Raw genomic sequence first — 12,404 nt, forward strand, 5'->3', positions numbered from 1 at the left:
TGTGGTGCAAGGATAGGAATCTCCTCTATTCAGAGCTTGGTGTCTACCCTGATTGATATGCAGGGATAAGCAATTGCAAAATGGGAAGGTGAGTGTATTTAAACTATACATGAAGATATCGACAGTGCTGTCACCTATTTCACGCTAAATTGTACTAATCAAGATGCCTTGATGATTTCTGACTAACTTGATGAGGAGGTAAATGGCTTCTATGTGGGGCTGAGGGGCGATTGGAATTGAGTCAAGCTTCTGTGGCAGTTTTCGTACTCTGGTTTCTGAGCCAGGCGAGTGTAGAGCTCAGAAGCACTGCCAGGCCAGTCTGGAGGAACAGGCCAACCACTAGTATCCCTACTTGGCTTCTATTAACCCTGCAAGGCAAAGAATTAATGGGTGGGGGTGGAGTTCTTAGCTGGAGAAACGGAAGAATTTTGCAGGATAGTGTTTGCAATGGTTTGCTATCCAGTTTTACAGGTTTAAATTCCAGCAGCACTCCAGCATTGGCTCATTGGCTCTCACCCGTACCTGATACGTTCCAGAATTAAGTAATCAGTGTGCATCTCTGCAGAGACGATGGACTTTCTGTTCCAGACCAGCAGAATTTTCCATGTGTAGGTGGGGCTCTCTGTCTGGTTTGAATGTTCACGCTTGGTGATGGATCTTTGCATGTCATCCAACCAACCAAATTGTGATTCTGAAATGAAAGTCTGCATGTCTTCATCAGACAGCCATTGAGGCACTCACTCCTCCCATGGGATCAACTTTGCGACCTCCTTGTCCTCCTGGACCTCTCCGCGGTGTTCGACAGTCGATCACGCCATCCTCCTCCACCGCCTTTCCTCTGTCATCCACCTCACCTCGCCTGGTTCGAGTCCGACCTCACAAACCGCCAGCAGTACATCTGCACAAACGGCTTCTCCTCCCGCTCTCACCCGGTTACCTGTGGGGTACCCCAAGGATCCATGCTTGGCCCCCTCCTCTTTCTGATCTATATGTTCCCTCTCGGGGATGTCATCCACAGACATGGGGCACGTTTCCACATGTATGCGGACGACACCCAACTCTATTTTTCCACCTCTCTTTGCGACCCCCAGTCCCCTGATGTTCTGTCAGCCTGCCTGTCAGATCTCAGGGACTGGATGAGCGCAAACTTCCTTTAGCTGAACGTTGACAAGATGGAAGCCATACTCTTTGGCTCTCGTCAACGTCTAAAATCTCATGGCTCTCACCTCCTCCACCTACCCGACCTCCCCGTAAAACTCTCCGAACCCGTACGCAACTTAGGCGTCAGGTTCGACCCCCAATTATCCTTCCTCCCCACATCCGGTCCCTCACCAGCATCGCCTTCTACCACCTCCAACGCATCGCCTGTTTCCGACAATACCTCTTCCCAAAAGCTGCTGAAACCCTGGTCCATGCCTTTGTCACCTCTCGGCTGGACTACTCTAACACCCTCCTCGCCGGTCTCCCATCCACTACCATCCATAAAATCCCAATCATTCAAAATTCTGCCGCCCGCATTCTCACCCGCACCAAACTCCGCTCCCCGATCACCCCAGTCCTTGCCAGACTGCACTGGCTGCCTGTCCCAGAGAGGATCAACTTCAAGATCCTCACCCTTGTATTCAAGTCCCTGCACTCCTCTGCACCCCCCTACCTCTCTGACCTCCTCTCTCCTCAAAACAGTACCCGTTGCCTTTGTTCCTCCAGGTCTGGCCTCCTCCTCATCCCCCGAGTCCTCCGCTCCACCCTCAGCATCCGTGCCTTCAGCCACTATGCCCCGAGGCTCTGGAACTGCCTTACTCACTCCCTTCGTCTCGCTCCCTCCCTTCCCATTTTCAGTTCTCTGCTAAAGACCTTTCTTTTCAACCATGCCTTTGGTCACCTTCCTCCCCCTCCCCCTGGCTCGGTCCTGGGATCCGTTACTGTAAAGCGCTCTGAGGCGCCGTCTGGCGTGGAGGGCGCTATATAAATCCAAGTTGTTGTTGTAGTAGAACTGTTCCTTGCAGCACAGTATAATGTTTCAGGTGTGCAGTTTGAAGCAGAGGGGATGGGCAGGAGAGTGTTGTTGGAGAAGGTCACAGGAGAGTGACTTGGAAGGGTCTTGGAAGTTGATTCCCTGGGAAACAGTGGAGCCTGGTGAAGACAGGTGTGATGGGGATGCAAGTAACTGATGTTCGGGAGCATTGTGATCTCCAAGGTAAACGCACTGATTCTAATCTAAGCTTGAAATGTATGGACAACTATAAAAGCCCAGCTCCAATGTGTAGGAAATGCTCCAAATTCATAGCAAGTGCCAAGGAAATGAGCACAGTCAGGATGAACCACATTTGTTTGATCCTAGTAGTTGTAAGCACCACCCACACCTTTTCCTCATAAGTGTTTACTTGTGTTAAAACGCTTAGCCCAATTTCAGCCAGGTCAATTACTGGTAGATTTTTTTTTAATAAACAAATTTTTCCTTGCATCACTACAGTTTGTTTGCATGACATTTTTTTATTCAAATGGTATAACAGATACAAACAAATACATCTTAAGTTACAATCTAGTCAACCCAGACATTGATCTATACCAGGCCCACAGGAAGCTCAGCTTCACAAAACAATCTCATTCTGGGCCACAGTACGATGCATCAGTTGATCTGAAATTATAGACCAAACTGAAATAATCTCCTGTTTTAAAAAAAATTGTCAAAATATTTCATTGAAAAGCCTATTAACAATGCTTGTGCAAATGAATCAGGAAAAATATATTCTGAACCTGGTTAGGTAAAGATAATGAATAATGATATAAAGTCCTGCGAAATCAATGACAAACATGAAAATTCAATTGACGTAAGGCACACATTTAAACAGTAATGATCCACAACAAACAAAAACAGTAAAACATTTACCCTAAAAATGCCTTGTGCTCTTGGTCCATTTTGAACCATAGATTTTAACTCATTTATTGTCGCACAAACTGTGTTATAGAAATAACCCTGAAATTGGCTCATTTAAATCTACAGTGATAGACATGAGTGACAAAAATACGTGGCCTGTGCTTAATTTTCCAGTAGCTCTGCTTCCTTCAGTCCACAATCGATTGAGGTCTGTGAAAAAAAATCCTGTCTTACAATTAAGTTAAAAAGTCCCAATAAGATCCAGTTACTGAATGTTAAATGTTTGATTCACTGCAGAAGCAAAGATTATCCCAGCCTTAAAATGTGCAGTTCAGTGCAATATGCCTGGATTTTAGGGTGCAGGGAGTCCCGTGTGATGTGAAATTGTTTAACCTTACTTTTAAAACACTATTTTAATTCAACCTCACCTCAAGAATTGAATACTTACCTATGCAATACAACATTTTATAAAACATTTCTGATTTCAAAAGACTGCTATAGATTCCAACAGCATATTTAGAGCCTTTTCGGAGGGCTGTACAGAAACATACTTTTGTTGCCAAGTAAGGCAATGGCATGCACTTTTACTTCTGTTACTAATAACATACAATAATTGGTGTGCTAAAAGATTGTCTTGTTGAAAGTACAACCTTACATCGAATATGAAGGAGTGGAGGCTCAAGTCCCTTTAATACAAGATGTTAAGGAATACTTTTAAAAAGTGTGCATTTTTGGAAACATTGTGCAGTTTCACATTCTTTCATACAATCAAAGGCAATAAGAGGTATTCACTGTTTTTTTCAAAATGCTTCACAGCATAATAAATGGATGGTTCACTGGTCAGGTAGTTCCAGTCTGTCTCAGGGTGGAGTTGTGGAATACTGCTCCAATAACAGTGTGTGACAAGGATTACACACACGTTCAGGCTTGATTGAGGATGGAAGTGGCAACTCATTGGCGCTACATGTATTGCAAAACATCTCCTGACAGTTGTGGCATCGATTCTGTAAGAAAGTAAATCAACAAACCAGTTTTTCCACTGTGAGCCTAAAATAAGAAACAAATACCTCTGTAATTAATATTTCTGGTTTGAAAACTGAACTTCAGCTCCAATTGGATTTCTTTGAACAAGTTAATGAACGACTAGATTGCATAAGATGTCCATAGAGCTCCATGTTTAGGTGGCAATGGTCTAGAAGTCAACAACCACCTTTACCCAGGGATCCTAAACACAGAGTTTAATATTGAATAGCTTGCTGTGAAGCAATCTGTGACAGGCACTATATAAATCCAAGTTGTTATTATTGATACACAAATCCATTTGAGCTCTTCACAGATGGCAGAAGTCCAAAATAAATGAGACTGGGGAAAATATTTTAGAATACTCCAAACACTATATTAAATAGACACCAACACATATTAATTTTTAATGCTCAGGTGGTAACATTTTGGAGATTTAATCTGTGGGTAAGTTTTAAAGACCGAGTTGTCACTTGAAATTACTTCAGTCAGGGTTTGTATATCTATAAGCAGATAATAACACCAACTTATTTTCTCTCCTGAAAGACCCCATGGAACAATGATACAGATTTTGATTTGCAATAAGTTTGTACCACATGTAGAATAAGAAATATAATTTATAATAGATTGCATCAAATTGTAAATAGTGCTAATAAAATCAGCATTTATTCTGCAAACTCACATTGTGATATCCCCATATGAACAAAACAGCCTCTTACTAAGTTTTCAATTCCTAAACCTTTATTGATTTTTTAAAAATTCACTGAACCAAAGAACTACAACCAGTTAGAACTCTGAACACGAGATTAAAAACATGAAATAGTTGAGATGCAGTTAGTAAAGGTATTCCATGCTCTATGATTGGTCACTTATAAAGCTCACCATGCTCTAAGCATTTATCTCTATCATACCTTGGGCTTTGTGACAGAGGCTTCGTCTTGGCAGAGATTGCAAACTATATTCACTGCTGTATTCTCACTGCTTTCCAATGACTGATCAGATTCCTGTGAAACACATGGTAACAGTAGACAGATTGTGGCATTTATGCAATCCCCAATTATAAATCCACATTTAAATAAAACACAGGAAACTGTTTTACTGACCATTTCTACTTTGATTTCTTCAGCAGATCTAAAAATGCACAAAAACAAAATGCAAAATTACTCATTTTTTGTGTGCTTGAACTTCATTCTCTGAAAGCAGTTCAACATTAACATATAGCATTATGCAAGACCATTTGCCCATTGTGTCTGTGCAGGCTCAAAGAGGAATCTTTTTAGTCCCCATAACCTGTCATTTCCCCACACCCCTAAGGCTGACTCCTTTTCAGGTAATTATCTACCCTTTGAAAGCTAATTCTGCCTCAATCCCTGCTCTTGGCAGGGCATTCTATATCCTAACCACTGTGTGAGAAAATAATTCTCTCAATTTGGTCATTTTACTATCTATCTTAAATTGATGCCCTCTAGTCACTAACTCACCAACCTGTGGAAATAATTTCTCCCTATCGACTCCATCAAAATACCTCATAATTTTAAAAATGTTTAGTAGGTCACCCCTCAACCTTCTTTATTCCAATTTCTTAAGAGGGGACAAAGGGTAAATTTGAAGAACATTGGAACAATCATAATGCAAAGTCATTCTCCAGACCAACTATATGTTAGTTTTCATTTAGATATCAGTGATCAAGAGATAATAGTGCCAACAGGTGTTCACACTCTCTCCAAGCAGCTAGACTGATGTAGGATGGTGGTGGTGATTAATATTGGCCCATCTATTTTACTGTGAACTGGCACGATTGAGGATTTGAAGGCATTTCGGCCCATGTTTTTGTTTTGGGAGAGAAAATAGAAACTTGAATTTTGGAAGTTCACATACCACAATGATTCAAAACTTTCATTAACAAACTGCACTCACAAAAATTCAGCACAAGTCAGCACACCGCCGCATTGGTTTGGAGTGTCAACTTAGACTATGTGATTCCAAGTCCCAGCGTGAGGATTGAACCCACAGCCTTCTGACTCAGATGCAAGAGTGCTACTAATTTGAATAGTGAAATCAGAGAAGCTGGATCTGTAGCGTTCAACTTCAAACTTGCACATTACAAATTAGCTGGATCCAATCTCGATATTCTTGTTACTCCAAAGTCTATATTTCCACTGAACTAGCCATTGAATACTTGATAACCTAACTTCTCTGACTTCACCATTGAGAAATGGTGTGGAGGGACAGAAAATTGTGTGCCTTGTGCCCACTCAACTTGATAGCATCAAATTATACAGTCAATTCATTTTACAGTATATTCTATGAAGCGCTTTGAGACGCTTCTTGAGAAGATGTGAAAAGCGCTATATCAAATGCAAGGATTATTATAGCAACAAATTTCATTTATATAGCACCTTTCATGTCAGGAAAACGCCCCAAAGTGTTGGGTAAGATAAATAATAACGTTTGCAAATTTGACCCCAGCGTCAAATTTCAGCCAAGTCTGACAAATAAAGGTCTCTCTTGGATGCAAATCGTACAGAAATTAATTTGGGAAGTTCCCCACCCAGTTTCCAGTGAAATGGAATTCACACCCTCAATCTGCAAAACACAGGCTTTCAAGGTGGCTGCTAATGGGAAAAGGCAATATCTATTACAATACCTGCATTGGTGTGGGCTTACATTTGGAGGTTTACATTCTGGTCCTTTCCGTAATTTAGCATTTTCTTCTTGGAGCTGTTGTAATTCCTGCCAAATGACCCCCCCAAAAAACAAGAACTCTAATTAGTTGACAGCATTCATGGGAGAAATTGCATTGCACATTAATTACTTGCATGTGAAAATGCCACAAACATCTACTGGGACATTACAAATCATAAAAGTTAACAATGTACCATATAGCTTACCTATAACAGTGATAGACATTGAGTTTAGGTGATTGGTAGCCAATTGGGCTACTTAACAAACATGACAAATAATAAACCTTGGATTTGATTTAGCGCCTTATCAAGTCTCAAACTGCTTCACAGGATTTTACTGTGAAGTTTAGTGACTGCGTCTTTGTAGACAAACTCGTTAGCGAATTTGCGAACAAAATTCCCATTGTCCAGCAAACAGCCATGAAGTGAATGATCAGTTTTATTTGGGGAATTGTTGTACAGGATAAATTTCCTTCTCTTTTCAAATAGTGACATGGAATCTTTAATGAATGTCCACCTGAACAGGCAGATAGGACCTCAGTCTCATCCAAAGGACGGCACCTCTGACAATTACATTCGAATGTCAGCATAGATGAATTAAAAGTGCTGTCGCAAGCTTGAACCCACAACCTTCTGGCTCAAAGACAAGAATGCTAGCAACTCAGCCAGGCTGACACCTGACCCAAGTCAGTCGCCCAAATTAGATGATCAAAGACACAAATGCAAAGATTTCTTAGGTTTCATCATAACCAAAGCAGGTCATTTCAACTCCATATTTAACAGTAATTCAATAGGTTCATACATTTGGTACTGAAGAAGCCATTCAACCTTACATTAAATGATATCAAATGTATCAGATGGACTATTAATATGTAGACCATGTAGGGCACAGGATGTTTTGACTTTGACTCTTGGTCTAAAGTCAGTTGAGAAACATAAATTAAAAAAGTGTACAAAAGTTCAAATATATTAGCAGATTATCAAGTCATGCTGCATTTGCAAGATCAGTCATCCCCTTTGCATTAAAAACTTAAATTAAAAACATTGCAGAAATCTACAACAGAAATAGAAAATGTTGGAATTCAACAAGTCAATCAGCTTTAAAAGTGATCATCTGAATCAATAGCCCATTTCTTTCAGATTTTGATTGACCCATTTCGAACCAACCATATTTTAATATTTCAATATTGTTTTTTGATATACAGATAATTCTTTATTTACCTTCTTCATATCTACGACAAGCTTCGGATAATGTGCTCCTGTATTCTTGTCTCGATGGGGATCGTTGTGCAAGTTCTGTTTTCGTTCCTTCAAAACCATTTCCCACTGGGAACTAAGAGCAGTGTGATCAGGCAGAGAGACGGATCCAATTTTCAATAATACCATGAACTTGTTAAATTTTACTGGGCCAAGCTTATACAGATGCAAAAACAATCTAAAATTGTTTGCACTTTGTCTAGTTCTGCATTTGGATACAGTATTCTTTCTGAAATTCTATTTGTTTTCCATATGAAATTGTACACAAGTCTTACATGTTGCATAAATTCTACTGCTATTCCTATTTTAGTCAGGATGGTGGATGTTCCTAGGATCATAATTTCTACTGTATGACTAATCAGGATTTTCACAGGAAAGTAGAAAGTCCCACTCATCTGTTCTTGATTGAACTCTTGCTAGCCATCTTACAAATTACAACAAGCATGGCATGGGTGAGCATTGAGTGCCAGCCGAGGCTAAGATTCAAAACATCGCTCTGGCTTGAAACCTGTGTTAGAACAAGTCTGTGCTGAAAACTATATAACAGTAATAATTCTTGCATTTGATACAGCGCCTTATAACGTCCTTGAGATGTTTCAAAGCTTTTCACAGAAAATACTACAAATTGAATTGACTGTATATTTTTGAAGCGAAACATGGCAGCCAATTGCAAAATAGCCTGATCTTCTGGCATTTATCCAGTTTCCACCCCTACCCCAGCAGAGTGGGTGCAGACACCTACCGCTCCTTTGTCAGTTGCTCCACCTGTAGTTGTAGGCTCTCAATCTTATCACCAAACTCCTGCTTGAAGTGCCGATTGGCGTCCTCAGCTGAATGCCAGTTTTCCCCCACCTGTCGCAATCTGGATTTGAGCCAGACGAATGTGTGGTAAAACAAAAGCCATGGTGGAGGGGAAAGTTTAAACAAAAATAACTCAATGAAACTGAAACAAAAGCATGATGGACTCGAGAAGAAAAGGGGATCCAGGCAGAGGGATTGGTTTTCTCAAGTGCTTTATTTTGTGCTATTACTACAAGTCACAATAATGATATGGTTATAACAAAACTCACTGTTGACATTTTTTCAGCAAAATGTACTGTGCACTGGAAAGAACTCTCTTACAACTCTCAAGACCATAGCATTAAACATTCAAACTATTTATTTTCTTTAAAAAATGCACAGACAGCATAGTGTTAAAGCAGGCATTGGCTGCACAATTGACTTCTGTATTTCTAATTACAAGACAATCAGTTTTTGTTTAAAGCCAATCTTTAATCGTATCCAGTTCACAATTAAAATTTCACATATGCTACTTTGTCCTGGGTCTCCTACGGCAGATTAAACCTGGTTTGGCATCAGTCCATCACTTTAAATAGAATATCATGTTGAACACCCAGGAGTTTATAATAATAATAGTTGGTTCACAGAAGCACTTCAGGTCCTGAACTTTCACAACAAAATTACCCCTCAAAATATTTGAGCATTACAAAATTCAATTTTCAGTACTGTACGGGGAGAGGTGGGGGTGGGGGGGTTGGGGGTGCAGAAACATGGCAGCTTTTGGTTCACAAAAACAAAGACAGTGAAACAAACCTATCATCAGTGGTTGTAGCCCAAGTCAACTCTGAAATGCCAAACCATTCAAAATTATATTTTTATTAAAATGTTTAATATTACAACTTTTCAAAGAACCTCAATGACCAACTAATCCCTTGCCCTATTGTGAAATACATCATTCACCCCATGGAACAGAAGTGTGTGAACAACCTGATCCTGGAGTGATTACCCAGTTCATCAGTTTTTTTTTCTCCTTGCATATAAGAGAAGCCTCCATAAGTCTCCATAACTGCTCAACAATGGCAGATTCCCCGATTGTTGTTCCTCTGCCTCTCCTGAACTAGTCCCTCTGCCTCGCCCCCTCCCTTGCCAACTTAAAGACCCATCTCAAGACCCTCCTCTTCGACCTTGCCTTCGCTTACCCTCCTTCCCACCCTGCCCTCCACCCTCCCGTCCCAAACCCCAGCTCGGGTTCAAAACACTGATTGTCCAGCACTTTGGGACGTCCTCCCGATGTGAAAGGCGCTATATAAATGTAATTTTGTTGCTACTGTAGGCTCCTCATGCCCGTCATCCTCATCTTCACCAGGCTCCAATATCTCCCTGTCTCCCAGCAGATCGACTTCAAGATCCTTACGTTAACCTCCAAATCCTTCCACACGCTATCTCTACAACCTCCTCCAGTCCCATTCCACTGCCCACAACCTTTGCTCTGCAAACTCAAGGCAATTTATATGTCACTCACACCTTCTGACTCATCAAGTTTTCAGCCACTTTGCCCTCATTCCCTGGAATTCTCTCTAAAATCCCTTTACCTCACACCCTCTCTCATTCCTTCAAATCTCTGATAAATCTACCTCTTTGACTGTGCCTTCAGTCACATTCTCCCTAAACCCTTCTTCCCACCCTTTCGACTGTCCATGTAAATTGCTAAGATGTTCTCCTCGTGAAAAGTATTATATAATTGCAAGCTTCCCAACCCTTCCTTCCACAAGCTGCAGATTATCCAGAACTGCAGCTCGTGTCCTCTCCCACACCAGACTCTGTGACCCAATCACACCCACCCTCGCCCGGCTCCCCATCCCTCAGAGGACTGAGTTCAAAATCCTCGTCCTCACCTCAAAGGCCCTCCATGGCCTTGCGCCCTCCTACCTCTCCAACCTGCTAACCCCTTATCAACCTGTCCGCTCTATCCGCTCAGCAGGCTCCGGCCTGTTCCATGTCCCCCGACTGGCCCACCCCACCATTGGCAGTTGGGCCTTCAGCCTCTCTCCCCCATCCTCTGGAAATCCATCCCACATTCCCTTCACCTTGCTCCCTCCGTTGCCTCCTTCAAGGCGCGTTTCAAGACCCTCCTCTTCGACCGTACCTTCGGCCATCCTCCTACGCTCTCTGCCCTCCACCCTCCCTGATCCCAACCCTCCCCACCCCCGCTCAGGTCCTAATCCCTGACTGTTCAGCACCTTGGGGCATCCTCCTGACGTGAAATGTAATTTTGTATTGTATTGCCAATCTCATTGTATGGACATCATATTGCTGATTTCCACCCACCCTTCCCCATGCGTTTTATCATATGGCACTCAACATAAGGACAAGGGCAATTGTCTGGGAAAGATGTGGAACTTAATTTCAGGTAGATTGGTGTATAACTTTCAGTGAAATTTAGCTGATCTTTGCGGGCCTGCCTCTTTGAAACACAATAAAATCTGAATTGGGTTTGTGGGGCTCCTAGCTTCAATCATCCCAAACCCAAAGTCTCAAAAGCTGTCCCCTATGATGGTTTGTTATGGAATCTGACAACTCTGCATGTTCCACGATCCTTTAAGAATGTGCAAGAGTCGAGAAAGGAATCAATCAATTTGGTGCACAGTATTTCCAGATCTAAATAAATTGGTAGCAGAAGAACAAAAGCAACCCTTCCGAATGGATGGGAGCAAGTGAAAATTTATAAATCATAGAAAAATATTGGGTAGAAGGTACAATAATAACAGGGCTCCACTGTACATATTTGTTTACAATGTCTTCCTTTGTTTAAGGTTTTGTTTAATCATAGACTAAAGGGCAAGGGCATGCACTGCAACACCAGTGACATCTTACACTTTGGGCTACTTTATTCACCATATAGCAAGGGGTTTTAAAGCCAGCCTTTTTGGTGAAGACAAACTATTCAATGCAACACAACTAACAAAACAAAGGCATTTGGGACCATACCAGTAGAAAATAAACCAACCAAGAAAATCATAGAAATGGTGCCCCCAAAAAACTCTACGTGAAACATGAATTATTCAAATACTAGAATCATCATCAACTTTCTTAGTCGACTTTTAATTGAATATTTAAAAATATATGTTTCACACTGCAAACTGTAACCATAGCTTTATCAGATTTTCCATTAATAAAATTGATGCCAGACTGGTCGGGTAGCTTGACCCTCGATGCCTAGTGCTTCTGCACAAGTTTTCCAGCTGCAAGGTTTAGGTTCCTAGCCAGTTTCACCACATCACTTTCACTTTGGGATTGGAGGGAGGTAGGGGTGAGAGGAACGAGGACATCGTAAAACCGAAGAGGAAGGAAGATGATGAAAAATAAGGAAAGGTATACGAAGAGAGAGGGAAGAGAGGAAACAGCAGTTTCATTAATACGTCTGGAGTTGTAGGTTGGAAGAAAAAAAAATGTTACTTCAATAGTACATATAAAACTTTTCATCATGAATTTGGGCTCGACATTATCAAGTGCCTCCACAGTGCTGGCTTCCAGGTGGCGTTTGTAAGGACAAGTGCCTCGGATGGTTGTCTGATAGTACAGAACCTTCCCTTTCTCACCTGCTTCACATGTAGCCAAATCCTCACCCATATAAGGGAGAAATCAGAGGCAAGGACCTGGGGGGTGGTGACGGGGGGCAAGGAAATTGGGTCTGGAGGGAGGTGGAGAGTCAAGAACACTGACTGATGGAGACAGAAAATAAATGCGTCTGCATGAATATCTTTTTTATTTTCTAATGAAATACT

General features: G+C 41.5%; 1 protein-coding gene across 8 annotated transcripts in view; it reads right to left on the reverse strand.

Annotated features, from left to right (window-relative positions):
* Nucleotides 1–2,473: 2,473 nt before the first annotated feature.
* Nucleotides 2,474–12,404, reverse strand: part of rufy3 (RUN and FYVE domain containing 3) — a 64,922-nt gene continuing 54,991 nt past the window's right edge. For 5 of the 8 annotated variants that reach the window (XM_042332272.1, XM_042332255.1, XM_042332259.1 and 2 more), the window contains 6 exons: nucleotides 8,582–8,701; nucleotides 7,804–7,915; nucleotides 6,546–6,631; nucleotides 5,002–5,029; nucleotides 4,810–4,902; nucleotides 2,474–3,882 (listed from right to left, as the gene is read on the reverse strand). In XM_042332272.1, coding sequence (XP_042188206.1) covers nucleotides 3,739–3,882; nucleotides 4,810–4,902; nucleotides 5,002–5,029; nucleotides 6,546–6,631; nucleotides 7,804–7,915; nucleotides 8,582–8,701 — 583 coding nt within the window. In that variant the 3' untranslated portion in view covers nucleotides 2,474–3,738. Of the gene's footprint in view, nucleotides 3,883–4,809; nucleotides 4,903–5,001; nucleotides 5,030–6,545; nucleotides 6,632–7,803; nucleotides 7,916–8,581; nucleotides 8,702–10,856; nucleotides 11,906–12,404 lie in introns of those variants that run through there. The other 3 variants (XM_042332274.1, XM_007891967.2, XM_007891968.2) reach the window with 1 other exon arrangement.

The sequence above is a fragment of the Callorhinchus milii genome, unplaced genomic scaffold (assembly GCF_018977255.1).
Source record: "Callorhinchus milii isolate IMCB2004 unplaced genomic scaffold, IMCB_Cmil_1.0 Scaffold1, whole genome shotgun sequence".
Classification (NCBI taxonomy): domain Eukaryota; kingdom Metazoa; phylum Chordata; class Chondrichthyes; order Chimaeriformes; family Callorhinchidae; genus Callorhinchus; species Callorhinchus milii.